This window comes from Marmota flaviventris, chromosome 1 (genome assembly GCF_047511675.1).
Source record: "Marmota flaviventris isolate mMarFla1 chromosome 1, mMarFla1.hap1, whole genome shotgun sequence".
Taxonomy (NCBI): domain Eukaryota; kingdom Metazoa; phylum Chordata; class Mammalia; order Rodentia; family Sciuridae; genus Marmota; species Marmota flaviventris.
The window spans coordinates 66,078,960-66,105,381 of record NC_092498.1 but is presented as its reverse complement, the minus strand read 5'-3'; the positions used below and the strand labels follow the sequence as shown (position 1 = coordinate 66,105,381).

General features: G+C 32.7%; 1 protein-coding gene across 2 annotated transcripts in view; it reads left to right on the top strand.

Moving 5' to 3' along the window:
* Sema3a (semaphorin 3A) overlaps positions 1–25,223 on the top strand; it is a 191,606-nt gene extending 166,383 nt beyond the window's left edge. For both annotated transcript variants that reach the window (XM_071613509.1, XM_027926422.2), the window contains 5 exons: positions 2,082–2,123; positions 6,874–7,031; positions 10,569–10,636; positions 22,190–22,332; positions 23,723–25,223. In XM_071613509.1, coding sequence (XP_071469610.1) covers positions 2,082–2,123; positions 6,874–7,031; positions 10,569–10,636; positions 22,190–22,332; positions 23,723–24,178 — 867 coding nt within the window. In that variant the 3' untranslated portion in view covers positions 24,179–25,223. The remainder of the gene's footprint in view (positions 1–2,081; positions 2,124–6,873; positions 7,032–10,568; positions 10,637–22,189; positions 22,333–23,722) is intronic.
* The last annotated feature ends 1,199 nt before the right edge of the window (positions 25,224–26,422 follow it).

Genomic DNA, 26,422 nt, shown 5'->3' with positions numbered 1-26,422 from the left:
TTCTAGGGGTATGGTAGCTAATCAGCCAAAATCCCTGTCTCAAATTAACAAGTGATAGAAGATGGCTGCTGCCCTCCTCATGTCCTGTCAGCCTTGACTCTAATTCCTGCTGCGAGTCTTTCACTTTCCGCTGCAGAACTTTTCTGACAGAATGCCAAAATGTAAGCAAGATTTATACCTGGGGATGTAGGAGATTTTGCACCTCTGCAAGGCTCCAATAAGTAATGAAATGAAAAATACTTTTCTTGGTACAAATCTCAATGGACAATTTTGTGAATCATCATCTACTACACTCAGATTTCCTCTCAACGGTAATTTCTACAACACACACTTTATTGACTTTTACATCTTCCTGTCAATCCCCAGCCCCACACTCTTGCTTTTACCTCAGACTTAGCTTTAGGATGGGATGAAATTGTGAGTTTTTCTAACCCACCCCAAAGCACACTACGTGGTAAGCTCAAGAAGGAGGAATTGAGGATCCAAAGGAAAATGCACACACACACACACACACACATATGCATACATATATACAGATAGTGATAAGCATTAAGGAGAAAAGCAAGACAAGGAGGTAGTGGTGGTGGTGGTGGTGGTGGTGGTGTGTGTGTGTTAGAGACAGAGACAGAGATAGAGACAGAGATGAAAGAAAAGTTTTGGTAAAACACCATTCATCAAATGCATTTATGAAGTCCTTTACATGTGTGAACTTATTAGTCTCTTCAAGAACCCTATGAGGAAAATACCACCATACTCATTTTTCAGAGGAGAAAACTGAATTACAAAGAATTTACATTGCTGGCCAACATCACACTTCTGGTCAGTCATGAGTCACAATTTGAGTCCATGCTGTTTGGTTTCAGTGTCCAACTCTATATATTTTCTTCTGGGATTAGCTTCAGTTACCTCACACAATGAGGCCTTTTAAGATCATCCTTTCCAACTACGTCTCTTTCTCATCAGTCTCTTTTGAAACCCAGAAGCATTTTCCTCTTCCCATTGTGTTAGTCCTTGAAGCAGATATGATAGAAGGTATGTTCAATAAGAGTGAGTCTAGAAATATAAGGTTATATGTTCAACCTGAACATACAAGCTTTTGGTGCTACGTGCATCAAGGAACAGGATTTGTTTGTACAAGTCTATATACATTCATAATAAATTCCAGTTAGAACACTTACCAAGTGCATTGGTAATTGTTAGTTTCCCCGTTATTACTTATGTTGCTCTTTGCTAGCCTGTTGATAGGCATTAAGGAGATTATATTCTGTGGCAAAGACCTGAAGTATAGGTCTTTGCACATTAAACATACATTTTAATAATAATAAAGTCATGTCATTTCAACTGAGCTCTTGCAGTCCTTGACAGCTGGAACCCTGCCTGGTATTTATTGTTAGCTCTCATTGGTGCTGTTAGGAGCCAACCTAGCACATTTAGCCAAGCCATACTGTTCTCCAGTTGAACATAAAATTTTCACAGAAGACCATTGTCAGAAAGGGCCATTCTGAAGTGATGAATTAAGATAGAAGCAAGACCATTCTATAATCATGTCTGAACACAGACCAAGACATGAACATTATCTAATCCACAAAAATGACCAAATATCCCTCATTTTGCCTAACACAAGTAAACCAGTAATAGCTTTAGCCTTGTTCTGTTCTTCTCTCCTTCAAAATGACTTATGAATATACCTAACCATAGAATTACCCCCACTTTTAGACAGTGACCAAAGTCAAGAAAAGCCCTATTTTTTAAAAACCCTTCCCCAGTCACCTAACACAAACCCATATAAAAAGTCCTTTCCATTTTTCTCTCTTACTGCAAAGAGCAGTAAACCCAACTTGGTCAATTGCAGGTATGTTGCTCATGACCTTTGACTGGACTGAATGATATTGACATAATTTTACTGTCTATTCCACATATTTGACATTTACCTATGCAGTTTCTTTCATGGGTCTTATTTCCCAATTATATTGCTCCTTGTGAGAACCGAAGTTATGTCTCTGAAACCTTATGTATTGGTGCCTTGTGTTGATTAATGACTGACTTTTCTAATTGACCATTTTAAATTTTTTCTTCTTTAGGAACCAACTACTATTTCAGCAATGGAGCTTTCCACTAAGCAGGTAAGTCATAATGTATTACCATCAACATTATATTTTGTTAAGTTTGTATTTAAAATGTATAGATTTCTCTATTGTCCATCAAATTTCACAGATTGATTAACAATTTTATAAGGAGCCAAGAGCAAAGAAATACCATTCCTAAAAATAATCTAGTAGAATGAAAATTAAAGGTTGTTTTCATTGTCCTTATGTTTTTGACCAGTCTCATCTGTGTCTTAAAATGTATTTCCTGAATCATTATTTGTTATAAATGTTGAAATATACCAATTCTTCTTTGTCATTAAAATATAATTTACATAATATTCAGTAATGATTCCCATTTTTATGAATATATATATACTTTAAAAGTAATATGAGTAGATATTTCAGAATAATGTTTACAACTTAATTTTACTTTGAAAATGCAAACAAAATGTACTTTATAGGCTAACAAAATTAAGCACTGGCTATACATTTTTGGCAGATCTCTTCCTTTTTACTAGGATAGTGTGCTCAAGAAAATAAAATGTGACTTTAAATTTGGCTAAACAGAAAAATTGTCACTACCAAATAACAAATTCTAAAACTGCATGAATTCAAAAGTTAAGGGCAGCATGTTAATAGTGTTTCCATTCATATCAAATGAATGCTCTGGCAAGATACTTAAGAAAAGCAAAAGACTTCTAAATACTAAATGATATGAACAGCATAAGTATAGGTTTAACTTCTAATTATCTTTTCCTCATAAATGTTACCAGTGTTTAATTCAGTACATTAATGATAAATTTACAAAAGGTTTGGATACTAAGTTGAAATTAATTATTAAATAAGTAAGCAGAAAAAGCCAGATTGAAATAAGAAGCCCCTTACTATAGTAAAAACATGCATGAAAATGTAAATTATGAGAATCACTTGGTTAATATGAAATAAATACATGGAATACGATTTGCTCCAATTCAGCACACAGTACTTAGCCCAACTCATTCCCTGTTCCCTCCCCCGTTCTCTTTTCTCTAACAATAATTCTGCTATTTACTTACACTTATTTTTTTAAAATTAATGTCTTGTGGAAATACATAATGGTGAGATTCATTGTACTATATTCAAATATGTACCTAAAAATTAGCTCAGATTCATTCCACTCTTTCTCCCTTATCTTCTCCCTACTCCTTCCCTTGGCTAATCTTATTTCTAAGTCTTTTACAGGTCTTGTCTATGACCATGCTTTATCCCTTGAATAAAACACTAAATTACTGAGCCAATGAAATTCAGTGTATGTCCTTTCCACATAGACATATCAAAATAGATTGATAATCTCCAAGGTATTTAAAACAACCCGGAGTGCAGATATTATTGACCTGATACTGTTATCTCACACTTCATAAGTATGTGTTCACCTGTTCTTGTAATCTAAAAATTGTCACATGTTGGCAAGGAAATCCGGGGATTTCCAGGATGGAAGCTAGACTGGGATCCTCTTTCCTGTAATGATTTTTAAAATTATTTCTTTATGTCAGCAAATCCTAACTGCATTACCTCAACATCTAGCTTTGTAAAATACTCCTTTCTCTTTTAAATTTGTTAAAACTACCTAAAAGAGTGCAAACCAATGCAGTATTTTACCAACAAACCAAAAACTTCACAGTTTAAAATATCATGAGAGAAGAAAGTGTCCCTGACATACATTTTTCATTTCTGGAAGGAAGTTTGATTTCATTCAGCCCTGACTTGATTTCATGCATTCTTGCAGGCATTCTTAAAATAAGGCAGTTGTTTCAAGAGTGACAAGTAGTGTTATCACTAATTTTCTGGATAAACAGGCTCACGTCCTGCCTATGGCCCACAACTTGTTAAGGAGGATAGTGAAACGCCTGTGGAGATGTTAAATTGGGCAGAAAAAGCACATCAGTTTCCTTGCTAGTGACTGGATTGTGTTCAGTGAGGCCTGCAAGCCTCCCCTATATTTCATTTGGATAGCATAATTATGTTAGTAGATCATTAATAATCCTGAAGAATTTTGACAAAATAAAAATGACAGTTGCATTTAACTTTTAGCATTTAATCACACTTTAGATTTTCAACACAATAACTTCAGTGGTCACATGTACTATGTGTAAATACTACAGTGTATTCTTCCCATACATTATTTCTGTTTTTCTTCTAAAGGGATATGACATTTAGATGTTTTATTTAGATAATTATTTTCCTACTCAAATGTCATACATCTATATGTATTTATTTTGCTTATGTTTCTTAAAAGTTATTGGACAAACATAGAGATCTTTTGATTAACTGACCAATTTGGTTAGTAGAATTTTAAAGTAGTCATGATCACAATATGTGAATTAGCTTGTCTGTATTCACTGTTGCCAACCATGATTCTGTTGGACTTTGCTACAACAATCTTAAGTAATTCCATTGTTTGTTTAAATATTCATTTATTTTTAAATCACATTTAAATTTCTTTGATTCCATTGACTCTAAATTCATTTTAAAAGGATAAGGAGGCTACTGGAAAAAGAAATAAAGGGTAAAAGGGTAAAGATACTATTTGCCATTTCCTCCCAGGGATTTCACCATCATTTCTTAATTTGTCCTGGGTTTTAGTGTCATTCAATATAATACTAAAATTGAATGTAAGAATAAAGTTGAATTATAGTACAAAGTTGAGCAGATAGTAATACATATGATATTTTTATGTTTTCTGTTTAGTGGAATCAAATAGCAATATTTACCAGAATAAATGCTTCCATAGTTGTGTCAGCATTTCATACTCAGCATTTCATCACTGTGGCAGAATACCTGAGAAAAGACACTAACAGGAGCAGATATTTATTTCCTCAGCTTCAGAGATTTCAGTCCATAGTACCTGATTCCCATCACTGTGGTGAAGCAGAGAGAGTGGGAACAGAGCTGTTCACCTCATGACAGCCAGGAAGTCCCCCCCCACACACCCACAAACACACAGTGTAGGGGTCATGGGGAGAAGGGACCAGGACCAAGATATACCCCTCCTGAGCATGACCCCAGTGACCTCCCCAACCAGGCCCCACCTCCTATAGTTTCTGCCACTTCTAATAATGCTGTCAATTTATGAATCCATCAGAGGATTAAGCTGTTTATGAGGTCAGAGCCCTCTTGACCTAATCACCTTCCCAAAGCCCTCCCTCTGAACATGCTACATTGGGCACCCAACCTTCCAACATTTGAGGCTTTGGGGGACATTCCAGATCCAAACCATAACTGTTGAATTGTATTACTTTTTCCCTCTTATTTTCCTTTCTTATCTCAAGATATAAGTATGTTGTTTAGATTTTAGCACTGAATTATTTTCTACATAAACATTCCTTATAACTTTACTGATTTCTTAAATTGTAATAGTACTTCACTCTGCATTCAATTTATCTATATCTATATCTATCTATCTATCTATATATATCTATCTATCTATCTATATATATATATATATATATATATATATATATATATAGTCCATAAATGAAAGTCCTTGGAAATACAGTTTTAATTGTGTCCATTTATGACTATTAGATACTTTCTAATGTTAAAAGAGAACACCATTGTTCAAAGTGTGACTTTTCTGAATCTTATTGTTCATCTCCATACTGGAGAAATTAAGATAAAAATTTGAAGTCTTTCGCCTGTGATTTACTACATGTTTTAGCAATTAGATAACTTTTATTTAAGGTTTGCTATAATCAATCAATCCTCTAGTGCAAGGAAAAAAGAGACATGGTACTAATTAAAGTACATGTTGGATAAATCACAAAATAATTTTATTTTTGTTTCATTTTGTGTTTATATAAGTTTGCAGCTGATATGTTACATTCACTCAACTTTTTTCAAGGCATTTTTAAAGTTGTACTGAAATCTTGAAATAGTAGCTGCTAGAATTTTGGGTTTTTTTACTTGTCCCTATTCTGCCTCATTCAATATATCCATTTTCATTGAAGATTATAGGGTTGTGAAATGTCATCTGGAAGCTCACTTTAAATATCTGTGAAACATGCTTATTTTATAGATAAGGAAGGCAATTCCTACAAAAAATATGTGAATGTCCCATGATCACACAGAGTTATCAAGGCTAGACTGAGCACCCAGGCTCTTCAATGCCCAATTCAGTGCTTTTAGTTTGGTAGATTGCATCAGAGTTCACTCTCTTCCCCTTTGATGATCTTTTGAATGGAAAGTGATTTAGTAGTACTGCTTAAAATAATCTTCCTGGAGGCAGTGCAAAAGCAAGACAGTTGAGTCCAAAGTTCTTTTCAAATGTAAATACCTAAACATCTTCCTTTCCCTCTCATAGGAGGAAATGGTGCATCACATGTGATGTAATAGGGCACCCAGGAGTCAGAATCAGATGTCTGCCTCCAGCTCATCTGGAGCACATAGCCAAAGAGATACTTTGGTCAAACAAAAGTATAAACTGTAAGGGAAAATAAAAAAAAAAATGTTAAGGATAAAAACTCAAAGTTTGAAAAATCATTTTGCTTGGTGTACAGATAACTTTATCTTCCTTTTATATTTAGAAAAACACCTGTTTCAATCAAATACTTAAAATTTGCTCTTGCTCCATTTTAAACTCTCCTGTTATCTGCTAAGCCTTCAAAGAAACTATTAACAATGTGGTTTGTTTTTATACCTAGAGATATCATTTATTGTTGTTAAGTGTTGATGATGTCAATAAATAAACTTTCTATTAAGAAAAAGGAGGTTTGAAAATCAAAGTAGTTTTGGTAAACTCTTTTCACAGCAACAGCTATATGTTGGTTCCACTGCTGGGGTGGCCCAACTCCCTCTGCACCGATGTGATATTTATGGGAAAGCTTGTGCAGAGTGCTGCCTGGCTCGAGACCCGTACTGTGCCTGGGATGGTTCCTCATGCTCTCGCTATTTTCCTACTGCAAAGAGGTAGGAATGAAAAATAAAATGTTTGCTAGTTTCCTTGTTTGATTCCATTTCTAGAAGAGCTTTCTTAAAATAAGAATACCACCCTCTTCTGATGAATAAAAGAGGTTTGGGCTGGAACTGGGTTTGCTTCTTTCCATTTTTTTTTTAAATTTTTCCCCCTTTCCTTAAAATAGTGAAAACATCCAGAAAAAATGTGTAGTAGGAAAGTTGGGTACTAAATGCAATGGAACAACTGGCTTTTTTAAATGACTGGGGAAAGTTTAGGACAGTACAATACTTTTCCTAAATTTTTACAGTTGGAAATTATAATTTTGCAATTTTATTTTACACAGTGGGAAATTTAGGGTCAAAGTCACAGAAAGTTATGAACAGGATCTAGAACAGGCCTTGTGTCTTTGAGCAAGAGGCTTTTTTGTTCAACAAAATTTATTTCTTTTATTCTCCTTAGAAACATTCTATTCTGTTTTTACATTTTAATAAGAGAATTTATTTCCCTGGATGGACAGAAAATTCTTACAGAAAGAAATTCATTCACCTCTGGAGTCTTAGGGAGAACATCAGGACTCAACCATTAAAAAATCAAGGCTAATTTTTTTCTAATAATAGAAAAAGTCATATTTGTATGTGTGTGGTATAAGTGTTGATTAACTAGCATCCAGCATCTCTTTATTTAACTCAAGGAAATCTAAATGCCTCTGTATTATTATTGTATCATGTTGTATTTACAGGTTAAAACTTTAAACATAAAACTATAATAAAACAACCATCTATCTGTCTGTATATATGTAGTGTGTGTGTGTGTGTGTGTGTGTGTGTGTGTGTGTATATATATATATATATATATATATATATATATATATATATATATATAAAGTGATATATATATACAGATATAGTATATATATTATAAATGATATATATTCTTAATGATACTTGGAAGTATTTGAGGGGGGCATGCTTGAACTTGAATGTTACTAAGATATACTTAGAGAGTTGTCTACAATACTACATTGAGATGATACATAACTGTGGGTTACTGCATACAAGATTGAATGCATTAGGAACAGACATTGGATCTTTAAAGACAGTTTTATTTCCTGGAAATGTGATTTTACTACAGAGAACTCATAGACAAATCCTAGAAGTTGTTGACAAATCGGTTTACTTATACTTTAAAAAATAAAAATACTTTCTTCATTTGACAAAAAGCCACTTCAGTACATCCTCTGCAATTCACTGATGGTTGCCTTTCTCTATTGATATCTACTGCTTATGAAACAAGCAATGATAGATGAAAGTAATATACAGCAGCTTGTTAATATGGCCCTAATGATTGATGGCACATCAACCTTTTGAAACATGAAGCAGCAACCAGTGTCACCAAGTTACTGCATTTTAGAAGCAATATAATTTGTTTTGTTTATTTTTAAATTATAGCTAAAGTTTCAAATAAGCTATGAACATGATTTTTTTCCATAGCTAGTGAGATAAGTTCTGCAACCTTTGAGTCATTTTAAATGTGTGGGAAAAATGTTAGGAAAAGGAAAAGGCCCCCATGTTGCATAAAATTTTTTATTCCAAATTTAGGTAGCATTGACTGAGTGTTAAATCATCTACAACCTAAGTCTTTCATATAATTGTATGGATTAGAACACAGTATCATGTTAACCCTATAAGCAAATATAGTAATAACTCAGAATGGATTAAAAATGCAAATATCTTAAGCCTTCAATATTCAAAATTGAGTTGATGATATATTTGTATTACATTAATATCTATATTGATTTTGTTGGAATTTTAAATTTAAAAAAGGCTTAGAGTGAAAATAATATATACTGAGAATGTACCAAGGGTAGTTAAAATAAATAACAACATGCTGTCTTTACAGTAATAATAATAAATTATTTAAAATTAGAATGATTTTTTTTCTTAAAAACATTTAGCTCTAGGGGACTTTTATGTTAAAAAATGTGAAATTTATGTTTGAACTGCAAATGAATATTGCTTCCTTTCCAAGTGAATGTGAATAACGTTGCTTAATTTAGTAATAATCCATTTGAATTTTAAGCTTTTCTTAATAAGGAAGGGGATAAAAAGAAAACCATAACCACTTCTATACTAAGTTAAAACCTGTGCATTATATATTTGGAAGTGTTTATTTTATATTTACACTTCAGGATCCAAGGAATTCTCATTAACACTATTTTGTTATGCCTTACAGATTTTACTTAATCCAATTTCATGGGTCTGACACTACATGTCTTTGAAAAGGATGTTTAGAGGCCTTACAACTTATATATTCTTTGTGATGGCATTTTTCAAAAAGTTAAATGGCAGTGAAAAATGCCTTCCCAAATGCTTTTTGATTCATGTTTCACAAGTTCTCTTGGCTCAATTTTGAAATGTGCAACATCTGTTTGATAGTCTCACTAATTCTACAAATAGAAATCTATAAATACTTTAGACTTCTAAATTTATGAATACAGTAACAAATTCCATATTTGCAATTCTCAATGGCCTTTGTGAAAGCTTTTTTCAGGGATGATAACTAATTTTCAGCCAGACAATACCCATTAAAATAGCTGCAGAAAATAGTCAAGTGTGCCCAATCTTTTCAGTCTGTTCCCCACCACTGTTCTCCATACTTAGTCTGTTCTTCAAACTTCCCATCTTTCTCTGTAGTAATAGCTAAAGGCCCCTCCTTCTTTCCACCCACTAGCAAACTATAAAGAAAGGATGCCCAGACTGTTTGGAACCTGAAATGCAATTTGAGCCATAGAGTATAAAAAATTAATTTTGATGTTTAAAAACAAATTTGGTTTTTCCCTTAGAAATCAGTTCACCTCTCCTTTCTCACTTACTCTGGCAAAAGGAGGTCTTGCCCTTAAGTTCTACATTTATTTTTGCCTTTTTCATTTTATTCACATTGCTGGTCAATTGGTTTGCAATCGTAACCATAAGATAATTAAATAAACCATTTTTTAAATGTGAACAAAATAACCTAAAAAAAACTAACTTCAAAAATAATTCCTAGGCTTAATATTTTAAAATTTCAAAGATGTCTATTTAAGCAACTTTGTATAAGCATTAAGAAAAAGATACCATTCAGGGGAATTTTAATTTTCAACCTCACTCCCACATTAATGATCAGAGTTTCATTCTGTTTCCTGAAATAATGGGTTGCGATTCCAAATTTTGTGGAATATTCCCCCCTTCGATTTTTTAGATATTTGACTGTTATTAATACCTGTTATCAAAGATCCATAAATTCTTTGTTGTAGATAATTCAAAAGGTACCTAATACCATGTTGGTATATTTGTCTACTTGTTCCCACCTTGAAGTCTCTGGTCTTGGAGACTTCTCTTTATAGGTATACTGAACTGCTTTTTAAAAATTTTGTTTGGATGTAAATACATCTCTTCTTATAAGTTCCTGGAGTCTTTTATGCGGATTTTATTTCTTCTTCATTCTTATGACAAATTCCTAAGAGGGTAAAGTAGAAATACAATAATACATTTTAAATGTAATTGTTCTAGACGCACAAGACGACAAGATATAAGAAATGGAGACCCACTGACTCACTGTTCAGACTTACAACACCATGGTAAGTCATCTTTTTCAACTTTAAACCTGCAAATACCAGGCTAAATCATATGATAATGCATATCCACACACACCCATGCAGGGTACCATGTCTTCCAAGGGAAATAAAATCTAGCAGAAAGAAAATATTGAAGAACACAAGCATTGAACTATATTTTACAATCACAGTCATGATAAACTCTATATTTTAGACCCTTATGAGATTCAAAGCTTAGCTTTCTTATACTAACAAAAAGAAGCCAATTTAAGTTTGTACTTTGATGTAGAGAAGCAACCTGAGAATAGGACAACAAAAAGATTCATTTAAGTATATTGAAGAAGGAAATATAGTCTTAAAATAAGCAATGCACATTACTCATTTATATGCTGGTGATATAGACACAATGTATTCTTGATCGTTCTGCTCAAGTAAACTGACGTGGTTTTCTTCAACACTGAATTAATATTTGGATGTTCCCTTGAACTGGGCATTTTTGACCAAATTCATTTTAGACTGCCTAAAAGATGTCAAGACCTATTTAGTGTCAAAGTTTCCTATATAATGTTGAAACATCAACCATTCTTGTAAATATCTAACTCATTCACCCCAACTCAATCATTTATGAACATAATAATGAAGTTATGCTTCCCTCTGCTGGGGAAACCTGTCAATGACATCACTATAACAATTCATTGTAAAAAATAGTTAACTTGCAAAATGTGATACTAACTGAACATAATAAACTATTTTGGTGCCTTTTGCATTAATTTCATTAGCTCTTATTTGACTTACTAATGGTGTGTAGAATAGTCATGTTTAATGAATGTTAAAAAAGAAAAAAAAAACTATCATACATTGCACCTAGCCTGCCTTCCAAAATCTGAATTCCAGGTATCCCTCTGGCACAGTTTGAATGTGCTGGTGTACAATTCCACATAGGGTTATTTGGGAGATGACAATATCCAAGTAGGGTGACCACTAATGGAGCCAATATTTAGGACCCATTTTTATTTAAAACCTTTACTGCCAAGGACTTTCCTATTATTGTCCTCATTATAAACAAGAAAGAGGCCACTAAATGAAGTAAATATTATGAATGTCCCTGCATGAGTATTATGGTTTATTGACACACCTCCCCGAGTTTTTTTCAAATGACATATATCAATTGGACAACATAATATTCACTGGTCTTCCATGTGAAAATATTGAATTATGATCAACATCATTCAATTGATAAAAAATTATAAAATATTAATTTATTAGAGTAAATAATCTATTTGCTTAGAGTTGGAGAGTTAGTTATAGTAATTGGAAATAAAACAAACAAAAAATAAAATTAGAATTCATTTCCAATCAGACTTTAATCTCCATATCAATACAAACTTTGTTATTATGCTCTTGATCATACCTGTAATACTACCCCAGAGATAGCATCATGGTTATTGTAAGTATTCTGTAAATACAGTTTAGATGAATAAGTTTTCTTAAGTTTTCAAGCTATAATAAGCTCCTTACTATTATTGTTTTCCAGTAAGAGATTTGAACTAAGCAGCATCTAGTATTTATATTGAAAAATGTTCTGAGTCATACATTATTATCTTCAACACCATCATATTAAGAAATAAATCTTTTAAGAACCATCATAAGATCCAATTAATAAATAATGATTATATACAATCATGTTCAGAGCACTGTGCTGTTTCAAAAATTGTTAGAAATTATATGTATACATAGTCTTACTGATACATCCTTATGTTTATCAGTACAATATCTTTATTAGGCCAATTAGTATTTTAAAATACTATTTATATTGGAGTTATGAGTGTCTGTTATATATAAGAGGAAAAACTGACCAAAGCGATTTTGTTTATAAAAGTGAGACCATGGATAAAAAATAATGTTAATCATTGAATGGGCTTTTGAGAGTATTTCAGATTTTAAAGATTTTTTGTGTGTGTGTGTGAAATTAGAATGGGCAGAGTCTATGAAAAGTGAAAAAAAAGTACATATATAACAAGTAAGGAAAATATGAATAAATTTTCTCCTAGTTCTTCAGTCAAAATACACACTATACGAGAAAAAAGGAATTTCTATAGTTGATGTTACAGGATCATTTTTCTTTTCTTTTTTGTGGTAAACAACCCTACTTGGATATTTGTGATACGTGGGGGGAAAGGATAAAATAGCCCTAGAAACTTTGCAGCGATAAAACATTCCTTTATGAAGGCCTCTTTATTCTTTTTATTTCTTGTCAGCTAACGTTGCTAATTGAGCAAAAATAAAACATATGCACAATAGATTGCAGTGGATTTCAAATGTTTGGAAACTAAGTGAGGCCTTCCCACTTGGCTAGGCTGTCTTACTATTGGGAATCAGTGAATTACCTTGGAAGAGTTGATGTCAATATTTGAGAGTAAAATGGGCAGAATTCCAGAGCCCAACCCTGTTAAATCATGCATGTTGTCTTGCTAACGTCACTTCTCACATTCAATAAAATATATATGCTCATATGGAAACATATAAAGATATGAGATGTTTTCACAGAAAGCTGCTAAGCAACATGAAGCCAAATTACACACTTCAGTGTGATCATTTCCAGCTGTAATGGTAAACATTCTGTAACACTCTATATTTTACATATCCCGAGGTTCTTAATAGAAAAACTGTACATAAAATAACTCAGAATTAAGGTGAAAGAAATTTCACTTTAGATGAAACCTGTAACACTCATTTGGCACTCTACTTCCTTTCACACAAAGCAGCCCTAGTGAAATAGAAAAACATCCAGCTCCACTTCCCTTGAATCCTAGCACACACTTCTCCATCACTTCTAACTGCTCACTCAGAAAGCTCTTAATATCAAACCCTAAAAATACATGTGTGCTGGCAGATCTCGTCTTCCCAGTCACACCTTAAACAGGATGCTTGAGAGAAGTCTCAGGTTGTTTCCAGTCTGTTCCCTTCCCTGAAATAATTGCTATGCACAGAGTTGGAGCTTGTCCAACTTTACATTCAAGAAAATGACTGGCCAAGTCAATTTACCTCTAAACTCTCTCCCATTCCTCCTTCCTTACAAACCCAAAATGAGCCTTACTATGATTTATGTGTCCAGAAAGGAAAAAGATACACCATAAGTCCCAGTACTTTTTTTTTTTTAAATCATAACATCATCTTAGATTTCTGGATCTTTGAAATATTTTATGCCCTATCTTGTAGTTTAATGCCATCATTGAATTTCACTCCCTAATAGTTTTCTTGGCTGGTCTGCATATATGCATTTCCTTTTTAGCATCTCACAGTAAAATATCCACAGAATTTAATCTTCTAAATTATCTCCACAGCTAGCCCATCTCAATTTATGTCTTGGTTGGCATCAAAATCATTTCCAAATTTCATAAAGTATCTTTGGCAATGCCATCTTTATGGTCTATGGAGCCATAAATTTAGTAGTTTGCAGCAGTGCTATTATGGCCTGCTCCTTAGCTTCTTCCAACTCTGAATCTGAGCACTTAGCCCAAAGAGGAGCCTTAAGATTTGATAGATGAGCTGATGTCAGCATTAAGAAATCCCCAACTTTAATAAATAACCAAATTTCATCAAGTCTAAGATGACAATGAATGTAAAATGCAGCACTATTTATGTGCTGCTAAGAAAGAAAAACTGCCCGAAATGGGTAACCTACTAAAGGATTCCAGCATGGAACAGGGACACAGAGTGACTGAGAAATAGTTTAAATGAGAAATAAACTCCATGCAGATGAAGATAGCAAGGAAGGTGGCCTGCTTCCACCATAATCATGACTGTGGGAAAAGGGGCAAAAGCACTCCTTGAACCTCAAGGGGGTACTAATGAAGGTTTATTTTCTGAATTCACATAGGCAGGGTAGACCCAAAACCTCAGGTAGAAGCTTTAATTTAAAAAGCTATAAGGTTTGTGGGGTCTCACATGTCTGGCAGATGTCAGAAAGAATTCTTCCTGGAGGAAAGCTACTTTAACTCAGATGAAGAACAATTGTGAGACACAGTCTGTTATTAGAGATGTTAAAATGTAAATGAGTATGCATCCTAGAATCAAATCATTATAGTATTCTAAGATTTTTATAAACCCCTTTGAAACTATGTCACTGCTGAAAACCAGTAATAGTTGTCTTCTGATGTTACCTTGCACAAACAATTCAATCATGCACATAAAATGTGTGCAAATTACATGAAACAGGAAAGAAGAGGTCTGAATTACCTGTTATCTTTGTTCCTTATTAAACTCCTTGAGCATGTCACGAAAGATTAATTGTAATACAACTAAAGTTTAGCTGTTATAAACAAGGGGTTTGTAAGCTTGATGCATTTTTCTTTAATTCCGAAAGTTATAAAGATGACATATAATTAAAGTACAATATGGTATTTTCGTTATTGTTATGGAAGATTTCTGCTTCAGACAAAGGGCGTTTTCTATCTCTTATGGTATCTCTTGGGAAAAGTAAGTGAAACATTAAATTTCATGTTTCCTGATTTTTTAAAGTAAATGCTTTATGGTAATTTTGCTCTGGCATGTAGATTATTTGTGCTTTCTCTGGGAATGCATTTGCTATAAAATCATGAAAATAAAACATACCAGATGTTCCATGTAGACTAAACAAATATTATAGTAGGTATCTTCATATTGGTATTACTTTTTAAGTAATCTAGTTTCATCTTGTTCTATACTAAGAAGCGTCACAATCTATGCCATCAAAAGTTATCAGGTACAGTGAGGAACTATTAAAAAGGCTTCATATTTTACTTCATAATGCATCAATTTCATTATCATATTTTTAAAATAATAATCTTCAAAAATAACATACTATTGACTCTCCTGATTAAAATAATTACCTATGTACAAAAGTTAAAATTTTCTCTCTGCTTATCCATCTGCCAATCTATATTCATACTAGCACATTTTAAGAACAAATCTACAGCAATCCAGGGAATCCAGGTAGATGGGAAACTATTTGAATTTTAACATCTAAATGATAGAATGGTTGAAAATTACTGCCCAGCCCCAAGAAAATCAAGAAAAGATCTTAATTTACTGCATAAGACAATATAGTTTAATTTAGATTTATTTTAATAAGTTGTTAAATTACAAGTTTAAATTTTCTATAAGGCTTAATTAATCAAGTCTTTTTGTATTTGTTCCAAAATGTACTTGTTTTTGACAAGTTTCATTCTCTAAACTTCATAAATATCTGTCACAATTTAGTAGATAGATTAAACACACATGAATATACTTTAATACAGAATCATGCATACATTGATTGGTGCAAGCATGCAAGCAAAACACATCCAACAAACATTTTCAGATAATCTAGTTAGTATAATTACCACACTAAACACTGTACAAACAGGACTGAGCATTATCTTGATAAATAAATAAGCATGATCCCTATATATACTTTAATATATATAGAAATATATTAGAGTTGTTAAAGTGCACTACAGTGTATAAACTTTAAAAATCTGTTGTGCAGATCTGAAATATACAAGAATGTTAAAGATGAATGAAATGATTTTCTTCATTTTTAAAAATTTAAAATATTTTATATCTTTCCAAGAGTTCTATTAAGATCTATTTCATCCTTGAAATGACTTTTAAGGTACTTCTAGTTTAAAAAAAATGTTTTTCAGTCATTGAAGTCAAACAAATCTTTTCTGTCGATAAAGCACTTGTATTTCTGGAGAAAATCACCTAGAATCCAGCAAGGAAAACCTAAGTAAGATAATTTGCACCTAAGTAGTGCATTGTTGCAAGGGTTCATGAGCAACATTTCTTTTCCTCTTTTGCTAGACTTTAGTGAATATTAGTGAGAGAAATATTAAAAAATACAATGTGAAGAAAACAACTGGAATTTGATTTTTATGGAGTCTAGTAATGAAGTTTAATTGCTAAATAACCTAAACATTGAAAATAATTTGCATCCGTTTGCCTCTCTCCAAAGTTTTATTTTATATTTATTATTTATGAAATTCAACTTTTAATAAAGAGGGAGAACATCAAAATTAATGTCAGAAATCAGAGAGTGAATTAATACATGGTTCCCTACTTCATCCATCTCTGTCTCTTCTACATGACATCAAATTTCCTAAGATTGTTACATTATTCACATTTCAATCTTGGGAGACATTTATGGGGTTAAAATGGAGAGTGAAATAAATGGAAAGCTGAAACGTGATGCCTTCTGTTTCTGCTATATTGGAAGAGAATCAAATGCTAAATAAGGCCTTTAGCAACATGATATTTCTGGCCAAATGATGGATATCATGACTTTTTTGTTGTTACAAAAGGAAGCAATTTATTTAACTTCTTTCTTTCCTCCCATTCTTTCTGGTTTATTAGCCTCATTTCATTTCCATAAATTATCCCACTAAAAGAGGAAATGATTAATTGAAGATTGCTTCCTTAAAAACATTATTTCTTGTCATTAACAGCTGCAACATATTGTAACATTGTGTTATCCAAACACACTATGGTGCTTTTAAAGTAATTTTAATGTTTTGTTGTTTTCAATTATTTTGCTCTACTATTCAGATTGTTGAACCCATGAGAATTTATTATGCCAATTTAAAACTCTACTCTTCTTGTCTACTCTAATTTTCATGACAAAAGTTTGTATTCAAAACAGTTGCTTTCAAAGTGTGAGATGTATTTAAAAACAATTTTCAGTGAGATTGCTTTCTTTCTGGAAATCTACAAGATCACCCATGGATCTTCAGTGGTATTGGTCACCCTGGGGATGTGAGAATATGTTCATAGGAGTTCTCAAATCACATTATCTTCTTATTATCCCATATTTGGAACTGTTGATATTGGGATGTACTTGATTAGTCATCACTGCTCCTAGCATATCTCAAATCAACTTTCATAACTTATTAAACTTAAAAAATGTTGCTAGGCATACATCCACCAGCAGTTTAATGAAGTATTCTATCATAATCAGAGTTATAATCCCTATGCCTTTTTTGATTGATGAAATTTTTATTCATTTCTTTCACAAAATCATAACTCTTTGTCTTAAGGATGTCAAAGTTACCTGAGATTTCAGCTTTTAAATTCAGTGTAGTTGCCTGGATTTACTGTTCAGCAAACATCCTCTAAGCATTCTAGATTGCCTTTCTGCCAGGTATGGAGCACACAGTATTGGGAAAGATAACCATTCTGTAATAATTATAACAAGTAAGACTACATGTGCTCTAAAGAGATATGTGAAAAGAAATTTTGGGGAACTATTGAAAAGAAAATATTTTCTTTGATACTTGTTTGGGAATAGGATTGATGTGGGAAAATATTTCGTTATTTAGCTTAGTGGAGATTCTCAGAAAAAGATTAAGTTTTGAATTGGCAGTTTAAGCTAGCACAAGAGAAGTAACAATAATGTCACTTAATGTACATGCCACTGTACTATGCCCAGACATTGTTCTAATATTTTATGTAGACATATTTTAATCATAACAAAAAGGTATTTAAAACATTATAAAACACTGCATTTTCTACACTTGAAAAATAATCTAATATATTTAAAAATGGTTTACAATTGTTTGATTCAAAAAAATCAAAGATAGCAATAACAACAGTGTTTCAAAGGCAAAGCAGGTACACTGACAGAGAACAAAACCAGTCATGCAGCAAGAACATATTTACCAATAGTTAGAAGGGTATGACATCAACTTGGCTAATGTTTTATTTTCAGCCAATGTAGAGTGGGAATATGATCACAAAATTCATCTTTAAAAAGTCCGTTGATCAAGAGAATCTTAATCATTCCTAAAAACTAGGCCAGAGAAAAATCTCCCAAAGCATCACAATGCAGAAAACACCATACTCAACAATAATGTGACAGAAATACAGTGAGTAACCTCAATGTGTTGGCTGTGGGCTCCCTTGACACAATCCAGGGAATACCACCAAACAACTCAATAAAGTCCATGTCCATTAACACAGTAGGTTCCATGTCAACTGCTCTCAGGTCAACTGATTTAATCCAGAGAGAGATTAACTTACACTTAACCTGAATATGTAAGATTTCATATCCTCAGGGAATCTTTAATCAACACTATTGAGCTTTTGATTTGCATTGGTTAACTATAAAGCCTATACATTATCTGAAAAGTACAGCTACACTGTGCAGTCATTCATATATAGATCTGTTTGCCTTAAATAAACTGATAGTACAATGTCCCAAGAAAAAGTAAAGAATATAATAAGGAAGGAAAACAAGAATATCAGTATTTCCTTTGCTTATAAATCTTTCTGGAGAGGCAGGGAGGGAGGGAGAGGGTGAAGGAGGGAGGGAATAGACAGAAAAAATGAGAGAGAAGAACACATTGTCATTGGGTCTTTAATCTTTCCTACCTGTACAAAACTTGTGCAAATGGTTAGGGTAGAACACTTAGAGAACAGAATGGATATTTTTTGAGTGCCTTATAATTATTTTTAAACCTTTTTTTATGTTTCTGTTTATAACTTATCAAATGAGGGGAAATTAATAGATTACGATTTACTAATGGTTATATCTGTGCACCCAAATATATGGGTCCTGGGCTGAGACCACATTAAATGAAAGTTCTGGTCTTAAATTAGATGTTGCTGATGATCAAAACATTCTGTTATAGAAAATTAAAAGAACAACAGTATGCAATGGAAATTTACTTTTTTTATAATTATGGCTGATGGCAGCAGAACTTAACAAAACAAAGTCTGTGTACAGACTGTGATTCAAAGTTATTATGACAGAATCTTAAACTTCACTGGTTACTAGCTAGAAGATAATTCTCTTTTATTGTTGCTTGCAGAAAAGAGAGAAAGAAAGGGTTGAGATAAGGAAGAATGAGATTCTAAGTTATTGGTAAGAGTAGTTATCAAAGCAGACTAACTGGAGGCACCAAGCCAATGAACCAAATTACCCAGTTGTAGTTATCTTATCAAGGTGAGAAAACCTAAAAGTCATGATTTTGCAAAGGCCATAAAATATTACCACATTAAACTAAAAACAACTTGCTATAAATCCTTTGTTTAACCACAAATCATCATCTATCAGATTAAACTATAGAAAAGTAGCAGATAAGATGAATTACTTTAAATGTAAGAAGGCATTTACTATTAAGATGATTTCTTTCTTTCTTTCTTTCTTTCTTTCTTTCTTTCTTTCTTTCTTTCTTTTTCTAGTACATTGAGAGCAGTTCCCTGCCATTGGAAAATGCATTAAAAAGAAAATAAAAACCAAACAGTATTCCTAGAGCTATCAGAAAAGTTAAACTATATGAATATATTAACTGAAATGAATAGATTAACAGAAAAGAAGACAGCTCAGTAATTTTGAAGATATTGCATCTATTTATAGTGAAGCACTTTCTCTCATAATATGTAAGTCTTAGGGCTAAAGGTATAGCACTATGGTAGAGCACTTGCTCAGTATGTTTGAGGGCCTGGATTCCATTCCCAGCACTGCAAAAACAAACAAAAAATAAATTAATTGCCCCATTATAGAAGTCACATTGATCTTCTCTGTGTCAACTAATGTATTTAGGGATTTAAATAGAATTCTATGTTTGAGAGCAACAACTTACTCATACCTTAGCCTTTGATAGATTTTGACGGTAATTTAAACAGAACAGGCAAGAAATAAATAAGTTACTCTGAGCATCATCCTGTTAATAGAGAAGACAATGGCTTTTCACATGTTTTTTTACCTACATATTATCAAGCCAAATACATTATGATTCATTCACAGACAGATTAAATGGAAAGTTCTTCCTAAGAGTAAAAAGATTTCTAGATCAAACATATTTACACTGCAAAAAAAAATAGTGGGGAAAAAAATCTATTCTGTATATAAATAGTATTGGCCTCGGTGACAAGGCATTCTCATTATTGGTGATAGTTCCTGAACTACAGATTTTCCAGATCCTGTTGGACATAGAAATTCAATTCACCTGTATCCAGGGAACAGATGTCTTGTAAACTAGCACAGTAACATGTACCATATTTCTTCAATTTGAGATGCACTAATAATTTCAGAGGGAAAAAAAGCATGCCATATTCATTGTAGAAATTACACACAAGGAGATACAACGCAGAGGGAAAAAAGCGTGACTTGGAATGAGTTAAATATTGTTGTTTCTTTATGTTTGTGTCATTTCTTATTCTGCCTTGTTTCCAGGGGGTGGATCTTTTCAATAAGAAGGGACAGATACTTCCCAATATGGGAAGAGATTTGTTTCACACTCAGGGCAGTTGAGAAACAGGAACTGAGGGCTGATATCCCTGGGGATAGCAAGTGGAGGCCCAGGTCAACTGCATCAGGGTGAGATAGGAGACAAGGAACATAGGCCATGCCCAGGGATTGGATAGAAGAAGGGTTTGGGAAATCCTGAAATCTAGTGAAAGCAAGCTGTATCAGTTATGACAGACAAAAGTACTCAGCTGGTTATGACATGAGTAAAACTGTCAAATTGATGCCCCAAAAAAGGGGGGGAGAGAGAATAATTTTTAAATTAAAAACCTAGCTAAGTTTGAAGTAGAGAGCAAAAGTTTTTCATCTGTCTACTCTGTCAACCTTCCTGGATGTGAAAATACATTTATTATTTTCTAAATTAATTTAATGAGTTCCAGATTGTACAGGATGTCATAATGGAAACAGGATTATATAAGATAATATGGAGTTTTGTTCTCCAAATGAGTTTTACCTAGATTCTCTGTGTCGTACTTTTGATCTGAGCTATGTTTCAGTTACCCCATTGAAAGAGGTTACATAAAGGGTAAAATAATAGAAACTTAATCAGGAAACAGGTTTCCATATTGCTGCATTTTATTACATACTCTTGCCATATTCCACAGCCTAATTCTTGAAAATAATAAAAGATGTGTCATTTTAAAATAAGGACGATTGAAACCACATTGCATTGTAATTATGCATCTTCCTTCTGAGCCATCCCAAACATTTCACACCAATTGATCTCCAGGAAAAACTTGAGGATTATTTAAGGGTTTTTGGTGGGGAGTATAAACTTCCCAATCTCTACCTTCTGTAAAATACTAGATAAATATTATTGGTTGGTGAATTTAATTTTATAGATGAAAAGCAAACATAAAGAGACAAAAATAATTTCTGAAAAACAGATTTTTCTTTCCAAAAGCCCAGTTCAGTAATTTTTCTGCTAGATGATAGTATAATACAAACTGACTCCATTTAGTCAGAGAGAAGAGTTTTATAGTAAAAATAATTTCTTATAGAGTATTATCATGTAATATAAAGATATTTAGTTATACTCCACATATCACTGATTTTGCTAATATGTTATTTGCAGGTAGACAAATCTCTATGTATGCTTTGTACAACCTATAACAGTATGATTAGTCTATATAGGTAGGCATTTGGATTCCGAAACCCTTACAGCCTTGATATTTCTGCCATCTTGAATCAATCTGAAAACAGGTTCCAACATGACAACAATTTATCTACTGAATTTCCAGGTAAATGTCTTGAAAAGTTGAGATTACTTTTCTAACATTGTCTCTTTTCATTTTCTTGTCACTGGCCAGATAATCATCATGTCCACAGTCTTGAAGAGAGAATCATTTATGGAGTAGAAAATAGTAGCACATTTTTGGAATGCAGTCCAAAGTCACAGCGAGCACTGGTTTATTGGCAATTCCAAAGACGAAATGAAGAGCGAAAAGAAGAGGTACAGGGGCACAACTGACTGAATTATTTATACATCACATGTACTGTTAAGTGACCCCAGATTTTACTTGGCAAAAAAAAGTACACCTCTGCACAACTTATCCTTTTCTTAATTGACCAATAGTTCATTCATTATTATATAGGCTGATTAAAAAACAGGCTTTGTAAATCTAGAGGCTGGTGAAACAAATGTGACCTGGTAAGAGTTGCTGCCCCAGAACCAGTATGGAGATATATTTTCAAGTCTCCATATTTCTTATTGTGGTTATCTAGAAAGCTATTATGTTATTTATATTTGTTCATCAAAAAAATCAAGTCTTCATACTAATTTTTAACTTTTCTTCAATTAATTTTCATTTGTCTGCACTGTGAACCTTCCTGGATTTGAAAATACATTTATTATTTTATTTTTCCTTTTTCCACAACTTTCTCTTCAAATAGGGAAAGTTGGGAGAAGCAGGCAATAGATTTATGACATAGGAGACAAAAGATATGAGGTCTCTTGACAAATTGTTGAGGTAGCCTCAAGCAGATCTTCCTCAATAGATCAATTTTTTCCTTTGTGAAACTAAAATGTCTACCAAAAATTTCATTGAGTTTTATGGACCTTTAAAATGCTTGAAAAGCATTTAAAAGGGGAAACCAGAGTATTTAGTTGATTTTTAAACCTTATAATGTGCTTTTAAATTTACAAACAAAATATGAATATATAAAGGTAAAAATACTCCTGTTTTCTTATTGACACTTTAAACAGATTTTAAACTATAGAATTACATTGTGCCAATGTCAGTTGAGCTTATACATTGCCAGGTTAGGCTTTTTGAGATCTCTATTGTAAATTGTGTTCAAAATAAAAGTGAGGTTATATTATATTCAACAGCATATCCTCCAACTTATTTCACAACCAAGATCTCATAAATTGAATAAATAATTGCTAAACTTGAAATCTCAAATTTAATTCTTCTGCCTACTCAACTGCTGATTTTTTTATTTCATTTTTTTTTCAAATCACTTAATACTCTTTTCTGTCCTAGTATCATGATTGTATTGTTCCAATTTCAGTTTTCAATCTAAAGTATGTGTTATATGTATATACTTACTTTCAACTTTATAAAATAAGATACATCTTTATTCTTTCCTCAAGTTTTTTTCAACATATTAAATTATTATGATAAGAAATTCTATTGCAACAGTGGCACAAGTATCTTAAAAACAATTGGTGGATATAACTCGTTTTTCTGATGCGAGAAGCCTATCATTTTTATTAAGTTTGCAATTTTGTTAAATGCTAAAAGGTATCTCAACAAACAATGCAAATTTTTACTGGCGCTTTTTTAGATCTTATATTTAGTATACATATATAATTATTCTATTATGCTCCCCTCCCCCAGATCAGGGTGGATGATCATATCATCAGGACAGAACAAGGACTTCTGCTCCGTAGTCTACAGAGGAAGGATTCTGGAAATTACCTGTGTCATGCTGTGGAGCATGGATTCATGCAAACTCTCCTTAAAGTGACCCTAGAAGTCATTGACACAGAGCATCTAGAAGAACTTCTTCATAAGGATGATGATGGAGATGGCTCCAAGACCAAAGAAATGTCCAACAGCATGACGCCTAGCCAGAAGGTGTGGTACAGAGACTTCATGCAGCTCATCAACCACCCCAACCTGAATACAATGGATGAATTCTGTGAACAAGTTTGGAAAAGGGACCGAAAACAACGTCGGCAAAGGCCAGGACATACTCAAGGGAATAGTAATAAATGGAAGCACTTACAAGAAAATAAGAAAGGTAGAAATAGGAGGACCCACGAATTTGAGAGGGCACCCAGGAGTGTCTGAGCTGCATTACCTCTAAAAACCTCAAGTAGAACCTTGCCTAGACAATAACTGGAAAAAAATGCAATATACATGAACTTTTTTCATGGCATTATGTGGATGTTTACAATGGTGGGAAATTCAACTGAGTTCCACCAATTATAAATTAAGTCCATGAATAACTTTCCTAACAGGCTTTCTTCCTAATACCAATACCTAACAGAGATCACAGGTGAGCACAGATGTTCACTTTAGCAGACTTTATGTTTCCTATGAGATTTCATTGTACAGGTTTCGCTTTCTTCCTTGCCTGAGAAATAAAAACGTCATTTGCCATATTGCCATCTAAAGGAGAAAAACTGCATCAGCAAAGCCATTTGATTGAACTGAAAGTTTAAAATAAACTGCATGGATTTACTAAGCTGATGAATATTCCAAAATGTGGTTGGATTCAAGGATACTTTTTGTCTACCAGCACTCGTGTTTGTATGTACTGGAGGAGTGAAATAAGTAAAATGATACTGAATGAAATGTTCTGTGGAAATATAAAAAACATAAGCCATCCATCATCCAGAAGCAAAATGGAATACACTGATCTACTACTGATGTCTTCTTTCAGCTTTGATCTAAAGATGTATTTTATTAAAACTATAATTTAAATGTACCATGACAAATATGCAGTAAAAATTAGCTGTTTTCTAAGCTAGAGTAGGTTTTTGTCTTACAATTATTATGCTATATAGTTTGTTTTAAAAATTCCATTTGTGTGCTGCTTGTTTTTTTTTTTTTAACATTTTGTTTTCAGTTCTAGGAGGGATAGCTGATGTTACTCTAGAAACATATATATCATTAACTGTTAATGTCCAAAACAGGATGTAAATTATGCCTTATTTCTCAGAGGAAATCAAACAAATGGAAGCTATTGACACCTCCTCTTTTAAAGTATTATTTAAATTAATTCTAACTTGCATAATGTTCTACAAAAAACAGAGCATTTAACCAGCCAAAACAAAGGGAAAAAAACAACTTGATTTGTTAAATGCATTTTATTATATCTAAAGGATCAACGAGGAGAAAAATGAACTGTACAGCTCATGAAAATAAGCTTTTTCTTAATATAGTGTTAATAGAAAATGCTCTTAATTATGTGCTTGAATCTCAGCATGATATTTTAGACATAAAATTTCTCTTATGATTCCACTAAGAATTGTATAAGCCACTTAATGATTCATGAAAAGAGAGACCAATAGTATCCAGAATAACTTTCTAAAGACAAATTCCCAACTGTTTTGGTCTAAATCAGCTGTCTCTTATCTCACTTTTTAAAAATACAATTATCTGTATGAAGAATACATCATTCTTCTCAGATCAATGGGAATGACTTAAACTATTTTCCAGAATACAACCCACACTTAAGAAAATGTGAAACTCTTTGTTTCCTCACAAAATAAGGCAAACGATTTTTAATTAAGGATTTGCCTACTTTGTTGTCCCAAGATGATTACTTGAGAATCATGGACTTCAATATGCCTAAGACTTTCAGCATTATAACACTGTTCTTTTAGCACCTCACTCCCCTAGGTCCTTGTCACACACAAAAATGTAAAGGAAGAAAATATCTTACTACTAATTAATGAAGTGACATTGAAGTTTTAACTCCAGTTGTCTTGGGATTCTAATTAACAGCACTAATTTCTCACCTCAGACTGCAGTGCATTGTTACTCCCCATCAGCTGAAATATTTCCCAGATGGAAGCTCATGTTTCAGTTTTAATGATTATTTGAATAAATAATTTGTTGACACTTGTTCAAATAAAAGCCTAAAAGTATTCTACATCCAATTTTAGGCTCCATTGACTAATATGGTGTTGCTTTTGGATGTGCATCCTCAAATGGATTGTTAAACCCTTTGAAGAATACACTCCTGTACAGGAAAAAAGTGTTTGAAATATAAGTCAAGGAACAAAGAGTGCTCCAAAATAGGTCATATTTTGGTAGAGTAACTTAAAGGTACTAAAATTCAGTTGTATCATTTTGTTCTAAATTTGCAGCTGAAACAAATTTATTCACAATAACAAAAGTATCTTATTTCTTCTTAGTGTTTAAAAATAGAGGATTTGAAGGGATGGATATTGTATGGTAACTTATGGATGCCTTCCAAAACCTGAATGCATTCTGGTTAGCATTATGAAATATCAATAGAAAAAAGTCTAGATTTCAATTAAAAGCATCAAAAGAAAAAAATCTACTGGCATGACTTTATAAACC